Source organism: Elgaria multicarinata, chromosome 2 (assembly GCF_023053635.1).
Source record: "Elgaria multicarinata webbii isolate HBS135686 ecotype San Diego chromosome 2, rElgMul1.1.pri, whole genome shotgun sequence".
NCBI classification, from domain to species: domain Eukaryota; kingdom Metazoa; phylum Chordata; class Lepidosauria; order Squamata; family Anguidae; genus Elgaria; species Elgaria multicarinata.
This window is the reverse complement of record NC_086172.1, coordinates 46,110,819-46,134,396: the sequence shown is the minus strand read 5'-3', so window position 1 is coordinate 46,134,396 and position 23,578 is coordinate 46,110,819. Positions and strand designations below refer to the sequence as shown.

Below are 23,578 nucleotides of genomic sequence, written 5' to 3'. Positions count from 1 at the left end.
GGATAGGAATAAGGCATAATGGATGGTGGTGGTGTTATTTGGATCCAGACTTAGTACACCCACTGAAATCCTAGTGTACACTCACTGAAATCCATGGGACATAAGTTAGGACACTTCCTGTCCTCTCAGATGCTTAGAAGGTGTAGAAAAAAAAGAGTAAGGTTGGCTGTAAGGGAAATAAATGAACAAAGCATTATTATTATTATTATTATTATTATTATTATTATTATTGCTTTTGCATTTGTAGCACAGTCAGTAGGGTCCCCTGCAGACCAGGCTGTGCAAGAGCTTTCCTTTTGTTGTACAGAGCCTGGCACTGATCTTCATCTCTCTCTCTTCTTTCTCCTAGCACTTTTTTATGCATGGGGCACAACTGTAATTAAGAGGTGCAGGATGAAAAGATGGCACAATCAGTGCTGGTACCACCAGGACCTGACAGCTTCCACTACTTCACGAAAGAATCCTTGGCAGCTATCGAACAACGCATCGCTGAGGAAAAAGCGAAGAAGTCCAAACAAGAACGCAAAGATGTCGACGACGATGAAAATGGACCCAAACCCAATAGTGACTTGGAGGCCGGCAAATCACTGCCCTTTATATATGGAGACATACCTCCGGGAATGGTGTCTGAGCCCTTGGAGGATCTGGACCCGTACTACCTTAACAAAAAAGTGAGTGTTTGCTACTGGTGTCACAAAGTTCCACTGGAATTTGGTAGGAGAGAAATCCTACAGCCTCTCAATGGTGTAATTTCTAGCCAGTACATTGGAGCACAACTTGCACAATCACTGATCTGTGCCATATGTAGCGAGTGCCCACTGTGTTATTCTCCCAGTTGAGTCCTCCAGTTCACTGGTGCTGCTCACAAATGCCCACTACATGGGGAGACCACGAGTGTTCCCCGCCCTTGCATTTACATGTGAAACAGTTTTATTATTATATGCTTGGTGTTTTGTGGTAAGTGTTGCTTTACACTTTTATTTTACACCTGGGCAAACAATTGAAAAACTAATGAACAAAGGTTTTATTAAGCGCAGTACTAGTAGCAAATCTTCTGCTTACAGTCACAGTGTTTTTATGATTAAATGTATTTAGCAACTGCCCTTTGGTCCATTTTCTTCTTTATCTCAGCAACGAGGGTATAAACCAGGAGTGAGCAACCTGTAGCACTCCAGATTTTTTTTGTCCTACACCTCCCATCAGCCATCACCATAGGCTATGATGGCTAGGGCTGATGGGAGTTGTAGGCCAAAAAATCGGGAGGGTCACAAGTTGCTCACCTCGACATAAACCATTGGTTCTAACCCTACCCTATCATCAACAGAGTTGCTGTGGAACTATAGTCTTAGAATTAAAAGAGCCTGGCTTACCCTGGAACAAGGAGAAACTATTACATAGGGCAGCAGATCCCACAGTCGATGCTATTTCCCTGCCTTTAATTTCCACCTCTGGCTGCCATTTTTAAAAATACTCTTCAGTCCATAGTAGTGGGGCATCCTTTTGCCTTTCCGCTTCAGCTCTAAAAATGTGGATCTTGGGGTGGGCAGCACTGTATATTTCCCTCTGATGTAGTTTGAAGAAACACCCAAGTCCAACTCAATGAAGAATTGTTAACTCCTGAAGATTATAAGCTCCATCACACCTAGGAAGAAACCCTAGCTACTATCGCTTCTCTGTTGTCGCTTAGTTACTTCCTGTTTGAAAACAGGAAGTAAACAAGGAGCATGAGGCCCATCGAGTCCAGCGTTGTAATCATGCTGCTTCTCCCACACACAGCAGGAGAGAGCAGCAACCTGACTTTTTCTGGTTTTTCTTGTGGCACAAGGAAGGCCAGAAGGGGCAGAAGGCGCAAGAGGCAGACAGCGTCATGTGAGTGACCTTTGAGAAATCCATGAGTGCCCAGTAACAAGCGTGCAATAAAACGCTTGTGGGATGGAACTCTTTGTTACCCAGTACTTATCCTGAATAGAGCTGTTTTACTATGGGCAAGAAAGGTTGCAGCTAAAACATAAATGTGGTTCCTAGCTACCTTCCTCCTGAGCCTTTCCCATGAAGTAAAAGTCTGCTCAAAAGTGAGGATTTCAACCTTAGCTGGTAATGTCACTGACTGTGATTAGGCAGAAATACATCATTTTATTAGAAACAGAGAGGTGACATTTTCACTTAACTCTTTGTGTTGCCAATTTGCAGTGGTTCTTTTACTGATTCAGGATACAATAAGCACACTAATGGCTGAAGGAAAGATTTTATTAAACAGAAAGCAGGTTAACAGAATCATTAAAGCAAAAGGGAACAAAGCACACTACTTTGAAGCAAGGTCATAAACCATATGTCGTTTCTGCCACTGGGAACCACTTATCTTGTGATCAGTGGCGAACTTGACTCCATATGGCCTGCCTGCACAGCACCTGTCTGGATCGGCCTGTACTGAGGTTCTGGTTTGGGAAGGGCCTGGGAATTATATACTGTCCCATTGATCCTTCCTTTGAGAGTGTTTCTTGCATTCTGTCAGACTGGCAAAGAACTGGCCCTGACAATTAGTAGGCCACCAGCCCAGCATAGAAAACTCCCTCAGCTACTCTGCTAACATCAAGTGGCTTCACCTTGAGGTTATGCCAAAGTCTTATCTGTGAGCCTTGAGCTGTACAGCATCAACAGAATTGGCCCTGGGAGCTAATAAAAAGGCATAGCTAGCCAGCTCAACAAACAGGCCCAAACAGCTCTCTGGACATGGGCAAGAGAATTTGTGCCCCTATAGCTCCTCAAGATAACAGTGGTCTTCTGCATTTCCACTGCAACTCTGCAGAGCAATACATGGGAAGCTGCATCAATGGCAGAAGCCCAGATCTTCCCATTTTGAAGGCTAGGCATAAACCATTCTCCTTGGACAGGACAGCAGGGTCAGTTCCAGAAGGTAGTTTTGGGATGGGGGGGAGGGTTCTGTTTGACTCTATGGCACTTACGTTATGTGGTCCTGCAGGGCTCCACCTTATCCCCATGCTTTTCAACATCTATAACAAGGTTGAGGGATTTTTAGCACTTCAGATGTTGGACCCCAGCTTCTATCAGCCCCAGCCAGCATTATCAATGGTCAAGGATGATGGGAGTTGGAGTGTAACAACATCTGGAACCTGATCTATATGAAGCTGCTGGGTGAGATTATCCAGGGATTTGGACTGAGATGCTGAAAGTATGATGATGGCATCCAGCTCTGTTTCTCTATTCTATCTTAAGTCAGGTGAGGCTGTGAAGGTGCTGGAAGAGGACCAATAAACAGAAGTACAATCCTGACAAGACACAGACATTGTGGGTAGATGGTTCTCAGGTCTGGGGAATTGGTGTACTCCTAGCTTTGGCTTTGTCACTAGGACCATGTGGCCTTGGTAGACATGGAGGACCCAACTTTGGCTGATTTGCCAGCTGTGGCTGTTTCTGGGCAGAGATAGTTTGGCCATGGTACTCTATACTCTGGTAACATCACAGTTGGATTACTGCAATGCATTATATGTGGGGCTGCCCTTGAAGACAAGTCAGAAGCTTCAATTAGTACAGAATATGGCTGCCAGAGTTTGACAGGTAGGGCCAGGTTTATGCATTTCTATCCATTTTAAGAGAACTTGATTGGATGTCTGTTCACTTCCATGTCCAATTCAAGGTGCTGGTTTTTACCTTTAAAACCCTATTTGGCTTGGGATTCATCTGAAGGAGCACCTCTTCCTAGATCAATCTATTTGTAGCTTTAAGTTCATGTGCTGACCCTCTTCTCCACAGCATTAGGTTTTTGGGTTTGCCCTGATGCTTGTCCCAAGCATCTATTATTCAGATGCACTGCCTCTGTACATGGAGGTTTCACTAATCCAGCCTTTTCCAACCTTGGATCCCAGGGTGGTTTTGGACTACAGCTCCCATCATCCCCACCCTGCATGACCAATGATAAGAGATTATTGGAATTGTAGTCCATCAACCTCTGGAGCCCCAAGGTTGGAAAAGTGTGCCCTAAGCTGTCATGACCCACCCTCCCTGAACCTGTCGGATCCAGTTTTAACACTGTCTAAGCTGGCTGCTATTGCCACCTCTTGTAGTATTTGGATATTTGGAAGTTCTCATCATACAAAAGAAATCAAGTTTCTCTTCTGTTAAAAAGTTGCCCTTTAGAAACTAACTAGTCTTTTAAACCATTTGTTATCATTCATATATATATATATATATATATATATATACACATACATACACACACACACACAGTGGTGTAGCAGAGCCAGGGCTTGGAAGGAAGCAGCACTGGCATTTTTTGATGAGCAGGAATTCTGACCTCATCTGCCACCTCTCCCTTCAGACTTCCCTCTGAGCTTAGTTGCAATACTGACCGTGGCTGGGGTGGGGGAGTGAATTTTCCCTGCAATGAAGTATTTTGGGGATGGCCTTGTCTCGGATGGACCATGAAGAAGCTTTACAAAAGACCTGTTCCTAGTGGAGGTGAAAAATGCTGGGACTGGTTTGTTGATGTGGATCAACACAGCATCCTGCAGTTTTGGACTCTCCTAAGGACTATGGGGACTGTCACATTGAAGTAGGCCTGCAATTCAAAGCTTGCCACTACACCGCTACAAGTTGATAATGCTAAAATAAGGGAACAATGGCAGCCCCACTCAATTTATCTTATATGGGGCCTTTCTCCCCACCCTCCACCCCTGGAAAATGGTTATGGTTCTTTACAACCAGTTGCCCTCTTTTCTGAGACATTGCTGGAGAAGGCAAGTAGGCTAAATATTCAGAGTAGCTCCTTTGCATTCCAAGGAGTCAGCATGCCCAAGCACCTCTTTCTGGGGCAGGTGTCAGGAGTCTGCACTGTTGGGCACTTGCTGAACCCACACCCCAGGAGGAGACCCACTGCCAGCCCCTGGGAGCCCCCAGTCATTCTGCTCCCCTTCTTTGCGGTCACGGCCTATTCGCCTGTCCTCTTGGAGTGAGTGAACAGTGAAAGGCACAAGGAGGAGGAGGAGCCATTATTTGCCTTGCCTTTCCCCTCTGGATTGCTTTGTACCCTGAACCAGAAGTGGGAGGGAAAGTATATTGGCAAAGGTAGCAGGAGCAGGAAGAGGTGGGCCTGCTCAGGGGAGGAGCCTACAGAAGTGTTCTTTCATAGCCAACCCCCTTCCAAAAAAAAGGGGGGGAGGGGGAAAGACCCGGAGTTGGCAGTGCTTTCTTAAGGATGGGTCAAAAATGAATGAAGACTGCAGAATAAACTGCTGGCTGTTTCATAAAGTGCAAGAAGGGGAAAACACTGTGAAAATTGAGAGCAAACATTCAGTGCTCAGAATACCAACTTCATTATAACATCTTGATCGGAGCAGATTCCTGAGAGTGAGGTTGAACATGAGATTTAAAAGCCGGAATGTATATAATGGGGCCATAGAGAGAGATATCTCTGCTTCTAAGGCAGCCTCCAATGGCAGCTGAGGATGATAGGAATTGCAGTCCTGGAGGGAACCAGGTTGGGGGAGGCTGTTCTGAGAGAGTGGAACAATGAATCATTGTATTTTCTATTTCTCTATACAAGCCCTAACACTCTCCTTCACCCTGGGCCTCCTGTTTCGTGAAATGCAACTGGAATCAGCTTGCCTGCCTCCTAGGGGAACTTACAACACTGCTGGATCTTCATGCAGCCAAAGAATATAAATGTTTGCATCATGGTTGTCTCCAGAACAGAGGGAAAGGCTCCGAAGGCGCTATCCAAGGTGCTGAACCCCAACCCCAAACCACGTTCAGCACCTTGGCTAGCTCCTTTTGCTAGTTTGGCTGGTTCTGACTGAAACTTCGATTGGATTCACAGACCCACCAAAATTGAGCCTCCAGAGAAAGTCATTCTTCTCCCCCAAATATGGGCTCGGATCATAATGAAGTTCGGAGGTTTACAGCTTGTTGAAATAAAAAGGGAAGTCTTCTAGACGAAGGATTTGATGTAAAGAATTAACTCAGGGGCTCCCCCCTTCCCAGTTTCAACATGAGACAACTTTTGATGCAACTGCTATGAGAGGATTGTGAATAAAATATAAATTATTGTTTGATAGCTATACTTGGCTACGTGTTGAGAGAGCATAAGCAATTCATAAAAAGTGAGAGAGAGACTGAAATAGGAGGAATAAATGTACTAGCAACTGCCAAAACCTGGCAGAGGAATATAACTTGCAATTTTGGCAGACAGAAAGGAAAACAGCCATTATAGCTATTCAAGCATCTACTCTCTTGTGGGTAAAAGGCAAATATCTAAGTACTTCCTATAGCAAGTGATAGTAAAAACAAAAGAAATCCTCATGGCCGGAGTTTGTGACATACTTTGAACTTGAATAGTTATAAGAAATGAGACCTAACTATTCATAACTGAATGTAATAAATAATATATTGGAAGATCACTTTGAAAATGTGATGGACTCGGCTGAACCAACCCATCCCCTCTCTTTCCTGTTCAAAATGCAGGCTGATTCCATGAATAATTCTAATGAGGATTTAAGGTTTTATATGCAGCTTGAGATAAATAAGCTAAATGCTAGTACCCTTATGGATCAAATACAACTCACCAATAGGATTTAGGCTAAAATCCTAAAGACGTTTACTAGGGAGTATGCTAGTAAGTGCCACTAGAGCATAATGCAATGGGAATTCCTTCTCAGTAAACTTGCATAGGATTGCACTGTCAGGCACATAGAATTATTCCAGTGCAGCAGCAGCAGCGAAGGCTGGTGACTCTGATGTCAGTGGGGCTGTGAATCTGCTCTGGGTTTCAGTCACAACTCTAAAACAGCTATCCACAGTGCTGAACATATTTTGGGATGGGGTTCAGCACTGGGTTCAGAACCTTGGATAGCTGTTTTCGAGTTCTGACTGAAACCCAGAACGGATTCACACCTTCACTGATATCAGAGCCACTGGCCTCTGCTGATCTGCAGGATGCTGTTTTTAAGCATTAACAGGGCTCTTGAGGTACAGGGATGAGTAGTGATCAGTGGTGCCATCAGGACGGGACTTTGAGTTCCAGGGCCCCACTCAGCAGAATGAGCGGGGGAGGGGCCGAATGGAGCAGTGCTGGCTTACCACATTTTGAAGTGAAATGATACACTTCGAAAGACTGCTAAGTTCAGAGTCTAAAATTACTTAACTGCACCACTGGCCGTAATATTAAAACATGTTAATTCCACTTCTTTGTGATGTTCTGTTCTGACCAACGGCCAGATTGCTCTACCTTCACTCAGACCCGTCTGAGTGTAATAGAGCAGCCTTTTGAAAGGACAGCTGTCATGCAGACTGCCATGAAAACAGGACCAGCTGTATACCCAAAGCCAGGTCTTGTGTGGTGGCCGCTTCTTTAAACTCGCACATACAGTCTTCCAGAAAATGGCTGGGGGCCATCATGAAAATGAATTTAAGTGTAGTTGCTGTGAACCCAATTACCACAGAGTGCATGATAAGCTGGCACTCTGGATTGTCCTTGCCAGGTGGTGAAGAGAATTGTAATATGCTTCCACACTTGATCACAAGTCTGGGGAAACAGGGAGGTCATAGAATTGACCTCACAATTTGTCAGGGAGTTTAAGAGGACCAGCTTATCAGGGGTCTGAAGCAATTGGCCTGTGACTGCTTTACTGTATTCACCTCAGATCAAGTGTTGGGATATGATAGAATTCTCCACACCACTTGGCGCCTTGAGATAGATAACCAACTAATAAATGTTAGGAGCATAGGATGCTGCCTTATACCAAGTCAGATCATTGGTCCACCTACCTTAGTATTCTCCACACTAACTGGCTGTGGCTATCCAGGGTATCAGACTATGGTCTTTCCAAGTCATATCTGGAGATGCCTGGGAATCATTTATTTTTGATGTAAAGCAGGTGCTTTATCACTGAGTTAAGGCCTTTCGTCCAACACATCTCATTTATCCTAATAATTCTACACAGTAGATCAGGGGTGGGCAGAAAGTAGATCTCTTAGATGTTTTGGACTTCACTTCCCAGCAGTCCTGACCATTGCTTAGCTGGCAGGGACTTCTGGGAGTTGAAGTCCAAAACACCCTTCTGCCCCCTACCCCCTGCAGTAGATCACAGGCCTAACCTTCATTCTGTTCTCCATTCTGCATAGGCTGCTGCTGTTTTAATTTTAATCTTAATAAAGGACACAACCACAGCTCTCCTTGTCATGTGATAATGAAAGAGTGACCCTATTCTGAGCTCTGAGGAATTTTACAGGCAGTAGGAATAGGGACCTGAATACTGTTCATAACACAACATTCCCAGTGCATTACTCTACTACAGCAAGAGGCCCAATTTGCCAGTAGCAATATTTAGCCTTGTGGTTAATGTCACTCTCTCAGAATGGGGTGGGGAGTTGCTTAGGCAACCTGTTTGACTTGATATTTGGTATACCAAAGCCATCGCGGGGTGATGACTAGTCAGTTGAATTTACTGGACACTTAGCAAAATGAGCGCTTGAAACATTTCCTCGAAAACGTATGAAGTCTGTATGTCAGAGCATTCAGATTGCCCATAACACTTATGCACACTGCTCAGTAAACGACTCCACTGGGCTCTACCACATCAATTACTTTATTAAACTGGCCACCTGAATTGATGTTAGGATTGTTTCACTCACACAAGTGTATGACTTCCATGTGATCAATCCCTCCTGTCTGTCCCTGAGTAGCTGGGAAAGTGTCTTGTGTGACTAGCTGCTGCACAGGGATAGTTCCTATGGGATTTCCAAGAAGTGCAATTGAGACAATGAAAATGGCAGCAGAAGCACAGCCACAGAACACCACTTTATACACAGTGCTTTCCTTATGGGACCATACCTGGATACACTCCGAAGAAACCACACATAGCTTCACACATGTGAATGAATCCAGACTTTCTAGCTGCTGAGAGTCATGCACTCCTAGAAGGGGAAGTGTTAATCTTCTTATCTTTACTTGTCTGGGAGGAGCACAGTGGGCCTGTTCAGACAACATGCTAAGCCATGGTTAGTCTGCTAACCCTTTTGCAGTAAATGGTTTGTGAGTGTGTTTAAACCATGATTACGTAGCTACTCCGGTTAGGAATGGCTCACATGACACACTAAGTCATAATGTTTAGTGCAAAATGCTTATGTGTCATCTGAACAGGAACTATGTTTGCAATGCTATGCAGAGCTAGGCCTGCTTAAGCCCAGTGATCTCAATAGATGTAAATGTGCCTGACTCTGAATATAATGGGGGTACTGGGAAGAAACTGCTGATTGGCTGGAACTATTCGATGTAATACTCTCCCTTGGTGAGGAGCTGGTCTATAGTCACAGCTCTTGAAAAGAAAACAAAACTACCTACCAGGGCCCTTGACCAAGTGAGATGCAGGTGAATAAGCAGCAGATTGCAATGGTGAGGAGAAGTAACCCTAGGGAGCTCTTGTCACTGGGCCCCTAATGGGGTATGGGCCATTATTATTATTATTATTATTATTATTATTATTAATTTATATAGCACCATCAATGTACATGGTGCTGTACAGAGTAAAACAGTAAATAGCAAGTAAATGCAATAACAGTAAATAGCAATAACAGTAAATAACACCCTTAGCAGGTGCCCCGCCATGCCTACCGTTGATGCTGCCCCTGCTGCCCAGCCAGAATCCACTGCTTGCTAAAAAGTGGGAAGAAGTCTATGAAATGTATACACTGGTGAATTGGTTGCATGTGTCTGTCTGCACAAAGGAGGAAGCCTTGAGAATGAGTCCTAATCAGCACCTGATTGGTTGAAGTCACAATAGTGTGTGAACTGGACCACACAGGACTGGGAGGGCTCTGTTTGTATATGTATACTGCTCTCTAACCTGGCCTTTTCTATCTGTATTTGTGATAGAGTTTGAGTGATACCCAGGTCAAAGTTGCATGCTCTAAATCCCATGTTTTCTCCATTCTGTCTTCCTTTTTCTTGCAGACATTTATAGTATTGAACAGAGGGAAGGCGATCTTCCGATTCAGTGCCACTTCTGCCGTGTACATGTTAACTCCTTTCAACCCTCTTAGAAAAATAGCTATTAAAATTTTGGTACATTCATATCCTTTTCAAGTGGTTGGTTCACAACAAGTGAAATAAGGCTCATTCAGTTTTCGGTGTTTTGATTATTTGCAGGTATTTGGTCCCAGATATCCCAAGAACTGCGTGTCACTTGTCACCTTATTGCCTGCTTTTTCCTGTACACTTCTTCCTTTTCCCTCTTCCCCACTTCTGCAGCTCTTGCTCTCTACTCTCTATTGGAGGGCAGAGCTTTCAAGTGAGATGCTAAATATCCTCTACCCCACCCCTTCCCCAGGTTCTGGATTTAGCTCCAAATTTTCTTATTTCCTCAGCCCCTTTTCCATTTTGTTTTCTTACTGCAAGCACATTATCTTACACCAGTGTCTTGTGTGTTTCACCTGGGGTTCATTGGAAGCTGATCAGAGGGTTCTTAATGAAACCAATAGTGATGGACAAACTTTTTCAGACAAGCTCGTCCACCATAACAAATCTTCCCTACAATCCACAGCAGCAGGGGAAACAGTGTGCTGTTATGCCTCACTCTCAATTCATGTGGGGCAGGGAGGAGGCCCCCGCTAGTCCACCGTGAATTGAGTGTGTCCTGTACAACATGCCCCACAACTTCCTGCAGTGTGATGAGGTTCCATGGTGTATTAGGGTCTTGTTGCTGCTCTCAGACAAATAGTATTGTAACAGAGATGCTCTGCTTTTGCAACCTTGAGTGGTCCAGATGTATTGTGACTGCTAAGCACAGAGAAACCCAGTTCTGATGTATAACATGGGATGCATTCGGTATTCATTGAATGGATCTTGATTGCGGCTTCTATGTTCTTATGTACTGAAACGAAGGTTGTAGAGCACATGTGCTTCATAGATTGCATCTATATGTGTGGTCCTCAAAGAATTGTATCTAGATGCAGGACTGTCAATTATATTGTGACTACCTCCTAGAAAAATGTAGTTTATGCTCTCTCCATCATTATATATATATGCATGTGTATGTAGACACACACGTGCATGCTTAATATAAGCACTTCAAAAATCAAAACAGTTTTTCTTGTTTCAGTAGAAGCTAATGGGTCTTACAAAGCTGGTATGATTTACAAACTTTCATATAGATTGCAAACTTTGATATTTTATTTTATAATCTTGAAACACATGAAAAAAGTTTCAGTACAGATTCTTGGTTACAGAAATGTAAAGCTGTTGTGGTGCCGAGGCTAAAGGTTTGGATGTAAGAAATCAGAACCTCCTCAAGTCGATTCTCTATGTCTTATCTACATCACAAGGATGTTGAGAGGTTAAAAATGTCACCCTAACCTGTTTGGAGAAAGGTAAATGCGTATAAACAAAAGATTTTGCTTTGCTAAAGGCACCTTGCAACAGGGTGAACAATAAAGTTAGCAAGCAACTAAGATACATGATAGGAAGTATAGGCCTGACAAATGAATTTACTTTTGAAATGCCAAGAATATAATTTCTATGTTTGATTTGTATCTAAGTGACTAACACTGCAATCCTATACATGTCTACTCAGAAGTAAGTTCCATTGAGTTCAATGGGACTAACTTCCAGGTAAAGTGTGTACGGATTGCATCGGTATAGTTTTCAAAGCCACCTTTAAAGGTGTAATCTTATGCATGTTTAGAAACATCCTACAACTCCCAGCCAGCCATGTGACGTATTTCCTCTCGGACTCCACAGCCTCTTTCCAGTCTATGTGGATTCCATTCAAGGCAATTCTTGATGAGCAACACAGCTATACTTTGCATGGCAAATGGAGCAGGCTTGCAGGAAGAGGAATAAAAGCATCACAGAAGAACAAAGTGCCAGCATGCTTTCATTGGAGGGGATGCAGATTCGGTTCTGGTTGTGATCTTTTCATCCCAACAAATAACCAGAGCAGACCTCTGGTCTTTGAATCCATGTGCCTGAGCAGAAGCACCAAGAGTACCTTTGTTCTTAAGGATCATCACACTGAAAACATCGGTCAAAACCTGAGTGGTTTGAAGTATTTCCATCATGTCAAACAGTTCTGTGGTCTGTCCTGGAGGTCTTTTATACCCTGAGCTCCCTGCAGGAAGGGTGTGATGCAAATATACATGACCCTCAAAGTAAAGGAGCTCTAAGCATTTCTTAGTTTATGGTGCCATCCTGTGGCCATTTAGTGCCTGTCATTTCTATTTCATTAGCAGTATATGTTCATGGGGGGCTGTATTTTTAAGTTTTATACTTCAATAATAATAATAAGAGATTATTAGCTTATTATTGGCCAATAATAAGAGATCTCTTAGCTCAGTGTTGTCAACTACACTGACTGGCAGCCACTCCGCAGGGTTTCAGGCAGTACTCTTTCTCAACCTTACTTGGAGACTCCTGGGATTGAATCTCGGACCTTCTGCAGGCTGAGCATGTGCTTCACCCCTGAGCTATGGCCTGTCTCCATAATTTTTTCAAAATGGAAGCCATTTTGGAATGTTCCTACGTGTTAAAAGTACTTGGAAACCTGCCCCTAAATCAGTGTAGATGAGACAAAAATTTTATCTATGTTTAAACCCAGTTGCCAGCTGGCATTAATCATTCAGGATTATTATTAGTGTGTTTTAGTAAATAGTACTTAATAGCACATTTGTTTAACCCTAAAGAGTCCTGGGGGTCTTCAGCTGACCACTTCATTTCCCACTTATTGTCCAATATCTTTCTGAAGCATCGTTTTGAACTCCAAGTTGCTGATCATTTTGCAAACTGCTCGTTGCCATTCATGTCTTTTTGAACTTATATTTGCATCCTGGTATTATATTAACCATCCAAATCTGCATCAAGACACTTAAAAAAACACCTTTTTATTCAGAAGTAAAATGGTTTTTTGCATGTTAAAAAAAAGCCATCACTTTTATTTCTTTATATTTCAGAAAGTTTATTTGAATGTCCATCTGTTCTCTTTTAATTATAGAGCAACATGTAGGAAAGTTTTGAGGGGTTCTCTTAACATCATGGAAACAGAGCAAAAATTAATGCTACTGGAAGTAAGCAAGAATGGTTTGTGATGTGACAGTTATTCTTATAATGTGTTCTCAAGTATATGTTCCTTAACTATAGCATACATTATTCAGCATGCTTATTATGTGCACTATTTTAACCAACTGTGTATTTATGACCATGAGTAACCCTCCGGAATGGACAAAGAATGTAGAGTAAGTCAAATTTAAATTCCACTCAATATGTTGATAAATGCATTGTGCATGTCTCTATAAATGGTCATTCTAGATGCATGTTCTGGTAGCAAGCAACCTATGACACTGGTTCCCACATTATGCAAAGTTGAATGTACATACACACACACATCTTAGGCCAGCCTTTTCCAACCTGGTGCCCTCCAGATGTTTTGGACCACAACTTCCAGCATTCTTGACCATTGGCCCTGCTGGCTGGGGATGGTGGGAGTTGAGGTCCAAAATATCTGGTAGGCACCACATTGGGGAAGGCTATCTTAGGTTATACCTAAAAACACATTGTGAGAATTCGACTTCAGGACATTGGCTAATTTCAGTTTTGTATTCTCCAGTGTAATCTGTGTTCAAGGGCCAATCCCATAACTTCAGAATATTGATCTCTGGAGTAGAATTAGATGGTTTGTAATAGCAGTTTCTGGGCTTCTCTACACCAGGTTTTTATGCTGCAACTTTACCGGGGCTTCTGCTTCCAGATTCTTTACGGGATTAAGATTGGCTCCTTTACATGCACTTTTTTCCCAGGGATTTCCTCTCTCTATAAGTTCTATATGTTTAATTATACAGCTATTAGATGGTGCTGTGGTATAGTGGAATTGTGGAAGTACACAAGACCTGGGAATGCTTCAGTCCTCAATTAAAAGCCGCAATAATGGTTCAGAAAGCACAGGAGAGACTCTGGAGGTTAATGACATTGTGTAAAAGACCCTAAAACTTCTGTGAGTGAATTGTCACAAATACACAAGAGCCTCTGTAGAGAAGCCTTCTCTCACTGCGTCTCCTCTGCCCCATGCCATTTCCCAGTTCAGAGGGCACTGAAAATGTAGGAGTGGTACCAGAAGTTAATTTCTAATATAGTATCCAATAGTATCTCAGTAAAACATGCATTGAAAGAGGAGCAGCCATCCTGTTGTGTTTCTCAGAAAGCTCCTGCTTTCGATGGGAGACAAATGATGAGGCCTGCCAGATAATCTGCAAAGCTCTTATTAAGCAGCAAACATCTCTTCTACCTGAAGAAAGTCTAATCTCTTGGAACTTCCCCCTAGGCAAAACTATGCAAACTAAGTGAGACAACTGTCTGACCAAGGAGAACAGGAAGCCCCTTTCCAAATGCCTGTAACTTCAGAGAGCTTGGTGTGGAGGCAGGCTCTGGCGCAATCCTAGTCAAACCGACTTTCTCACACCTTCCTTCCGCTCTGTGCGTTTTAGCTTCCAGCAGACCCTAGCATCAGCTAGCTTGTCAGGGTGCTCTCCTCCAGAAGAAAATTCACTTCTCACTGAGTGTGTAGGATTTAGCCTTGAGGAGGTAAGCTCTAGAGAGGGCTGACTCCCGGCTCATGAATCGCCCATGAGAGCTTCCTCCCCCACTAGTACAGGCTAGCTGGTGTCTGGTGCCGCCTCCTTTAAGTCCAAATGTGATTCTGATTGATTACCTGAAACACCTTCTCTCAAAACAAGAGCAGTAAAGTTAGGCATGACGCATCCACCCTTCTGTGCAAAATTTCACTGTTTCTCAGTAGCTAACTTTCCAAGAAGTGGAGGCTGGGTGAGGATAAGGAAAATTAACCACCAAGGAAACAAATAAACAAAGGACAAAGACAGCTTAGTAGCTCCTCCTCCCCTTAATGTTTGATTTAGATCCCCTCTAGTTTTGGGTGGGGTAGGCACCACCCAATAGAACAAAAGGCTAATAGAACAAAAGGCTCGCATTTGCCTTTTGTGCTTCTGCATTCTCATCCGTGGGCTAGTTCACTTGATCAAGAAGCCCACTGTGGCTTATTTAAGCCATGATAGGCTGCTTGATTGTGCGAACCAACCCATGGTGTTCCAAGGGGATAAGGAATGAGCTCCACCTATAGAAGAGAAGCCATTCAAAATGGCCGCACACACACTCCATAGCCTACTTTGGCTTATTTAAGCCACGGTGGGTTCGACTCATGTAGGTGGTCATTTTGAATATCCAAACCACAAATGCAGCTTGTTGTGACATCTGAACCCAGTGAGGGTGGGTTGTTGATGTACTTAAGAAATCACCCGAAAACACCCCAGGGGTTGGGTTAAATAAGCCAATGATATTGCAAACCGGATGATTGTTTGCTATTTTATTTTAAAAGTCTTCTGTCATCTTCCTCTCCTGCACCCATTGTTGTTGTTTTAATCGTGTTAAAACCATATCTGTTTTACGTGAACTTTTACCCTGCTATCTTCCTCAGATACACATTCACTGGAATTTATACCTTTGAATCACTAATAAAAATTCTCGCGAGGGGCTTCTGTTTAGAAGGTTTCACTTTCCTCCGGGATCCTTGGAACTGGCTGGACTTCACGGTCATTACATTTGCGTAAGTATATGTATATAGTATTGAATAGGGATTGTTAGTTGAGATAACTTCAAATAGAAATTTTATTTGGCAGGGAGAACCTGTGGGAAGAGTTTCCTGTTACAATAAATACCCCCCTCTCTCTTTGTTATTAGTAGTAGTATTTATTTTTAGTGCCTCAGAATAAGCCTTTTTTGCAGAGCCAGTATAGTATGTCTGCAACTAACTCTGGCCAACTCTCTTAAAATAAGCGAGAATTAGCTAATTTCATCTCTTGTCTTTTTTCTGTTCATCAGAATGGAATCAGCCTCTCCCAAAACAGCCTCTCCCAAATTAGTTTGCTTCTTTTCTTTCTTTTATTAAAAACCAATGTGATTTGCTCACTGACATTTAAATTTAATTTGAAGGTCAGGAAACCATATTAATAAACACAAGCAAATGCAGCAAAAGGGGACGAAGTCTTGATGAAAGACCCCAAGTAGTTAGTTTCAGCTCTGCCTCAATTCTGAATAACTGTGATTTAATTCTACAGGTATGTAACAGAATTTGTAAACCTAGGCAATGTTTCAGCTCTTCGAACTTTCAGAGTATTGAGAGCTTTGAAAACTATTTCTGTAATCCCAGGTAAGAAGTGGAGTGGTTTGACAAAGTGCGAGGCCCCTTGTGTATCTCCAACTGTTTTTTGTGTGTTGTCATTGTGTTTGTGTGTGAACTCCCCTATTACAGATATGTGACAGAGTTTGTGGACCTGGGCAATGTCTCAGCGTTGAGAACATTCAGAGTTCTCCGGGCATTGAAAACAATATCAGTCATTCCAGGTGAGAGCAAGGTTAAACGTGGAGGCTGACTTTTAAAAACTCCATTGAAGATGAAATCACGTTTTTAAGCCTAAGCCATGTTGCTTGCTGCACAATAAAAGCAAACATTAAAAAGCAGGAATCGAAAACTTTGTTTTCAGTGAAATGGGATTCTTCGCTTTTTAAATATCGTCGCTTGATTTTGTTTCCAAATCAGCCTTTGAGTTTAACAAATTCTTGCATGAGACATTTGCAGTAAGTGGCTATATGGTTTGCATCTTATGACATCAAGCTTTCTACTTTTAAATTAAAGTTCAATGTACTAAGGCTTTCATATTGATGCAAATTTTACCATTTGTTGCAGGCACTTCAAACTGAAACTGGCAATCTGCTCTGTGTGTGTGTTGTTGGTGGTCGTTCTTTTAATTTTTAAAGATACGCAGAACATGAAAGATAGCATGGGCTGTGCATGGGGATTTTCTAAAAGGTGTCTTTCTTCTCCAAGCCTTCACCTTTTTTATTTAAGAAAACTGAACACAGTATCATTAAAATATCTAACCTTAACTTATTTGTGTTGTTGAACACTTTAAAACCTGATTCTGCAGTTACGGTTTGGGCAAGAGACACCAGCAAAACCAAGTAATATACTTTTCTACATAGAGCTCAGACAGAGCATGGAGAGCAAAATCACGTTTTTGCTTAGGCAAAGCTTCTCGGACTATATATTACACATATATTGTTAGATACCTATTTTATTTCCACACACGGTTTCAGACCAGCATAAACCTAACAGCTTCTCATTCATGTTCATAGGCAATCAGGCTTTTCATGGAACTGTCACAAATATAATCATTTCGTTGTCATTCTGCATGAAATGTTACCTAAATCGAGCACATTCTCATGACATGCTGTACGTTTAGTCTGTGACGTCATAATGAATCGCCCTTTCTGCTTGCAGGCCTGAAGACAATTGTGGGAGCCCTCATTCAGTCAGTGAAGAAGCTCTCGGATGTCATGATCCTGACTGTGTTTTGTCTGAGTGTATTTGCCCTAATAGGGCTCCAGCTTTTCATGGGAAACTTGAGGCATAAATGCCTCATTTGGCCACCAGACAATTCTACTTTTGAGATAAACACAACTTCCTACTTCGATAGCACAATAGGAGAAAATGGTACCTTTGTTAATACAACTGTGACCACGTTTAACTGGGATGAATACGTCAGTGATGACAGTAAGGACTAGTGACACTGCATGACTTCTTAAGGTTTTTTTAAAAAATTGCTATTCGCAGGTGGACTATTGTCAATATGTACTAAAATTATGCAGCGTAGCCTAGACTGCAATTCTCAAGTTTGTCACTCTTTAACAAACACCATTAACCATAGTCTTATGCCTCTGTGTTATCTTTCGTAGAGCTAGTATAACTTCTACTTGTGTGGGTCCTATGGGACTTAATTAAAATAACATTTGCAAAGTTATAACTAAACACACATATCTTTAGTAAGAATTAAAATTATACAGAACATGCAACTATTTCCCCATACAAATAAATGCAACAACTAGTCCTTCTGAGTCCAAACCGCCCCCCACCCACAACCACAAGAGTTCTTGCTTGAAACCTTGTAGGAGGCCAGTCACAACATAAGCAGGTCCCAGTGTGACGAGTCCCAATTGCTTTACTTTAGACCACAGGACAGTCCACGCGGAGTAACTTTTACAATGTAGTTCAAGGTACTAGTCCTCCAATAATAATTTAAATGTCACAAATATCAAGGGTACAGAATGATTCCCTATCTCCTTGAAATTCCGCTATAACACAAATCACCAGTTCTGTTGTATAACGTATGTGATAAAAACCAGCAATCGTAAATTTGTCTTCTAGCATTCCGCTTCCCAGCAAAACAAACTGACTCTGCTATTTTTTCTCTTAAATTAATCTTAATTAGCAGGGGGGCTAATTAAGATGGTCTGCCCCAGGAAGTTGATGGATCCAAATAGTTGCTTGTGGCTCTTGGGGATTTTCCCACCCCCTCAAGAGGCAATTCTGTTGAAGGTCTGGTTCACCTCAGCAATGGGGAAATGGCCCGGGCAGTTGACCTCACCACTTCTGAGCATCCTCACCCTCTGAGTTGAGACAAAGGAGCTACCTAGGACCTGATGGGATGGTGACTATAGCAATGTTGCCAGAAAAACTTGGAACAACTCTAACCAAACACAGGCTAAGGCCTTTCCGAAGGCCTACTACATAGGGGTGAAGAAAGTGTTCTTCTCTGCCATTATTGTGTTTACACAGGATTGCCTAGTGAGGCTGTCTTGATATCTCATTATGGCCAATTTGTGCAGCACTTTGCAGATAAAATTGCTCATATCTGTGCTGACCTTGATGCCATGGTTGATGCCTTTGGCTGATGCTGGCCCCATTCAGAAGACAACTTAAACCATGTCTTTAACCACAGTGGTTAAGCCAGAAAGCTGGGCCGTGTTCAGAAGACACCTTAAACCACGGCTTTAACCATATTGAATAAAGCAAAAAGCCTTATTCACTGTGGTTAAAGCCATGGTTTAAGATGTCTTCTGAACAGGCCCATTGTTGAATTAAGAGAGAGCATTTGCCCCAGTGGGTTTAAATGTCTCGCTATTTTGAAATAATGGAGGTTGCCTACATATTTACCCACACAGTTGAACCTGGTGTCTCCTTATGGGTTGTACAGCCTCTACTTATGAGAAGAATGTATTACCAATGCATCATCCCAAGGCCATTACTGCCATTAGCTTCACTGCTACAGTTCAGTGTGCCAACTATTAGCCTGTAACCTCTTCTAATGGTTTTTCAAGGGTTCTAGCTAAAATGAAGTACCGTATTTCTTCGATTGTAAGACGCCATCAATTGTAAGACGTACACTAATTTCAGTACCACCAACAGAAAAAAAAACCTAAGACACACCCGCGATTCTAAGACGCACCCCATTTTTAGAGATGTTTATATGGGAAAAAAGTGCGTCTTGGAATCGAAGAAATAGGGTAGTCTTGATTTTTATATTGTAGCTAGGTTAGAACGAACTACTCTGCAATCTAGATTTACATATATCTTGCTTTCCTCTTTCCTCTCATTCCTTTTTCCTTCTGTAGCATCTTTTAATATCTGTACAGCACTTAGAAAAATGTAGGTGTTTTATCAGTAATTATTATTATTATTATTATTAATAATAATAATAATAATAATAATAATAATAATATCATCTTTGACAGCAAAACTATGGCAGCCAGCATGGGACTTCTGCTTATGTAATGGGACTTCCCTTCCCTCTCCTCCCTCCTGTTGCCCACCATGCAACTCCCTTCAACCCTCCAAAGCAGATTTTAAGGGCACAGAGGGGGAGGGGGGATTGATTCTGCCAATGGTTCTGTGACTTTGGCAGATGGATGCCATTGGATTTCACCAATTATTCTTTAGATTGACCTTTGTTCAAGCAGTGATAAATTCTAGAGGGGTAGCCATCTAGCGAGGTTAGTGCGTTGGAGCAAAACCAACCAAGGGTCTTGTGGGACCTTAAAGTCTAACCAATTTGTTGAAGCATCAACTTTCATGGACTAGAGCTCATTTTACCAGATGCATGACTGATCACATCTGATGGAGTAGGCTCTAGTCCATGAGAGCTTATGCCATAAATGGGTTATTCTTTAAGATGCCAGAAGAGCTGTTAGTTAGTTCAAATAGTTATTTTCAGTGCAATTAAATTTTATCCGTTTATCTTTCCGAACAGATCACTTTTACTTCTTGGAAGGACAAAATGATGCTTTGCTGTGTGGCAACAGCTCAGATGCAGGGTGAGAGAGTAGTCTGTTTTATTGTCTTGTATACGCAGTAGGTGCAGTGGTGATTATTAAAGTTGAACTATGTAATTTTTCCTTTAATATCTACAGCATTTCAAATCTTTAACATTTTGGGACCGGAAATCTCTTATTTTAATGCCAGCATGTACATGTATGAGATAAGTGAAAGAGGTGTGGGGGGGGGCTATATTCAGCATGTATTCCCTGAAGTTCGTGTTAGAGTAATGTTCCCCACTCCATCCATGTCCCTGGCATATCTCACAATTAATTATTTTTTAAAAAATGGGAAGCATTTGTAAGACCAACAGGAGAATTTCCCCTCTCTTTAGGCTTTATGCTAAAACATAGTAAGCTTATAGGGTAACACTTTCTGATGGTGTGCTAAGGATTTGGCCAGGTTTCCAGTTAATTTTGATAAAAGCTTTGACTCTGTAGACCTTTGCATGCAGTTGGCTTTCTTGAATTGCTTCGCAGAATGAAATCACAGTTGCAAAGCCTTTTTATTCTACTGAAAATTGACAGATCAGTTGCTCAAGCTGCAGCCTGTAGTAAAGCATTCAGTGATTAGGATAAACCTTTTAAACATGGCATGCTTTCCCCCCTTTTTTTCTAGTCAATGTCCAGAAGGATACATGTGCGTCAAAGCTGGTAGAAACCCCAACTATGGCTATACAAGTTTTGATACCTTCAGCTGGGCCTTCTTGTCACTCTTTCGGCTGATGACTCAGGACTACTGGGAAAATCTTTACCAACTGGTGAGGGTCTTTATGAGCAGGGAGTTCCAGCAGTAGTGCTGAGCTTGAATTTTATAGAGCAACTTATAGTCAAAAGCATATTCCAAAGCAAGATGAGCTCAGTTAACTATATCACAGATTTCAGAAGTGTAACGTATGTTCAAATCAATCAAAGAACTTCAAATGCTATTTAGTAGACTTAGTGCTAACAATGTAGTACCTTCCCAATGTTTTGGACAACAGTTTCCACCTAGCCCACCCAGCATGGGCAATGGTTAGGGGTAACTGGAATTGTAGTCCAAACCATCTAGAGGACACCATTTTGGGGAAGGCAGGTGTAGGCTCAAATTGCACAATGTGCAGGCTTGGTTGCCTTCATGCTCATGAACAGGGAAGGCCCTGAGGCCTGGCTATAGCATAAAATCAGACTTGTATCCTGACCTGCCTGTCCCCTATGAGCACATGAAGCTACTTTATACTGGATCAGACCATTGTTCCATATAGCCCTGTCTATGTCGAGTGTCAACTCTATGACCTGAGATCCTTTTACCTGGGGATTGAACCTGGGGCCTTTAGAATGCAAAGCATGCACGCCTTCCCTGACCGTCGGATGGCTTTCCTGCAACCCTGTAGACTAGAGGCAAAATGCCCCCAGGCAAAAGGGTTGCATATGGCCTGTGACAGAATGGCACTTCCTTATACACTACTCTTCTCTTTGGTGCACCTGCCAAAAAGATTGCACATCACTGGCATAGTAAGCTCTACAGCAGCGTTGTTGAACCTCAGGTCCACAGAACAAATCTGCCCTGCCTGGCTTCTCAATCTGGCCCTCTGGACTTCCCTAGATGGCCACATCCACTTCCTCTTTCCCCTCCCCCAGACTGCCAATTGTTCGGTGGTTTCCCCACTTTTGCATGCTTTCCCCCCATTCTAAACAGTTGAAATGCCTAACTTAAGGCTTAGGCACTGGTAGTAAGTGCTTTAAGCTAAAATAGGCTGGTATCTTTGGCATTTTGGCCATGCCCCCTTTTTCCTTTTAGCTCCTCCCCTTCTGCACTTGGCTCTGCCCACCCCTGGACTGTGGCCACCAAGAGCTTTTCTTCCTCTTGTGTTCAGTGCTCAGGCTGAAAGATTTTCAACGCCCTTGTTCTACAGAGCGTAGATTTGGAATGGCCACGACCACTAATGCTCAAGAGTAAGGTGATAAGCAGGATGGAACAGGAAGGAGAGGAAAGGGAGAGAGAAATAGAAAAGTATTCGTGGAGTAAGAGGAGATGCCTTTGGAGTTGGGAATGCAAACTGGCATCTCATGGCTCCATTCTGCAAGACCCAGTGGTGTACAATAAATAAATAAATAAATATTGTGAACCGCCCAGGGAGCTTCAGCTATTGGGCGGCTTAAAAATGCAATAAATAAATAAACAAATAAATACTCAGTGTGTGGGCAGCACTTTCACGTACCTCACTGGTTTTTCCAGGAATTAACTCGGCTATTTTACAAAATGTCCCTGCCAGGGTCATCCATAAAGCTGCACAGTAGAGAAACAAATATATTGTTAGCGTTACTTTAGGCAAATCAAATCAGTGATATCTTGAAGAATGACTGTATAAGACCTTAACTTTTTATTCCCGGTGCTGAGAGAACTAAAATATGCAGGGGAACAATTTCATGTTCAGAAGTGGAATATCTGAGCTGCTCCTGCACCTTCCCTTCTGTTTGAGATCAGGGATGCAGGAGAAGTGAGATTCAGCAGAGCTAGTATTAGAGCTGTTATGTGTATATCCCCACCACCACCAAAAAAAGAAAGAAAGAGAATGCATTGGCAAATACAGCAACCTCATGTTCATTGTGCAGATTAACATGTGAACATGTACATGCAGTTCTCACATATAACATATGTGGCCAGCATATAACAGTATGTTAATTCAGAATAAAATAGTCACTGCTAAGGAGGATGTGATCAATGCCCATCTTATGGAGCACTGCACAACAACAACAACAACAACAATAATAATAATAGCCAATAAGTTTAATAGGAATGTTGTGAAAATTTTATTTTATTTTATAGACCTTGCGAGCGGCTGGCAAAACCTACATGATCTTTTTTGTTCTGGTAATTTTCCTGGGCTCTTTCTACCTGATCAACTTGATCCTGGCTGTTGTTGCCATGGCCTACGAGGAGCAGAATCAGGCCACCATGGAAGAAGCGGAGCAGAAAGAGGCGGAGTTTCAGCAGATGCTGGAACAGCTGAAGAAACAACAAGAGGAAGCTCAGGTAGCTTTAGGGTGGAATACAGTCTCTTATGTTTTTGTCCTCTGCTCAAATAGGATTTTGCCATATCACATTAGGGAACTCTTAACTGCTTACCATCAGCCATATGTGAGCTTGAAACACTTCAAGACGGCCGCTGGGTAGTGGGCATGGACACACACGTACGTCAATAAGAGGCCCAGAAGACCATTGAAGCAGGAGAAAATTACTATATGTAATCCCTTCAGGCAAAATTATGGGGCTTAGGCAGAGCTGAGTCAAGGACTCTGTTCCTTCTGCCTGTGAATCTCAATATGACTAAAGTGTGCCTTCCCTAGGGGGGTGAGGGAATGTGGTTAGGAATA

At 42.4% G+C, this 23,578-nt stretch overlaps 1 protein-coding gene across 2 annotated transcripts in view; it reads left to right on the top strand.

Moving 5' to 3' along the window:
* Window positions 1-341: 341 nt before the first annotated feature.
* The window catches only part of LOC134392274 (sodium channel protein type 2 subunit alpha), a 68,996-nt gene continuing 45,759 nt past the window's right edge, over window positions 342-23,578 (top strand). Inside the window, exons 1-9 of one of the 2 annotated variants that reach the window (XM_063116460.1) lie at window positions 342-671; window positions 9,965-10,083; window positions 13,150-13,239; window positions 15,489-15,617; window positions 16,323-16,414; window positions 17,352-17,624; window positions 20,158-20,221; window positions 20,841-20,982; window positions 23,031-23,237. In XM_063116460.1, coding sequence (XP_062972530.1) covers window positions 402-671; window positions 9,965-10,083; window positions 13,150-13,239; window positions 15,489-15,617; window positions 16,323-16,414; window positions 17,352-17,624; window positions 20,158-20,221; window positions 20,841-20,982; window positions 23,031-23,237 — 1,386 coding nt within the window. In that variant the 5' untranslated portion in view covers window positions 342-401. Of the gene's footprint in view, window positions 672-9,964; window positions 10,084-13,149; window positions 13,240-15,488; window positions 15,618-16,128; window positions 16,221-16,322; window positions 16,415-17,351; window positions 17,625-20,157; window positions 20,222-20,840; window positions 20,983-23,030; window positions 23,238-23,578 lie in introns of both variants that reach the window. The other variant, XM_063116459.1, reaches the window with a different exon arrangement.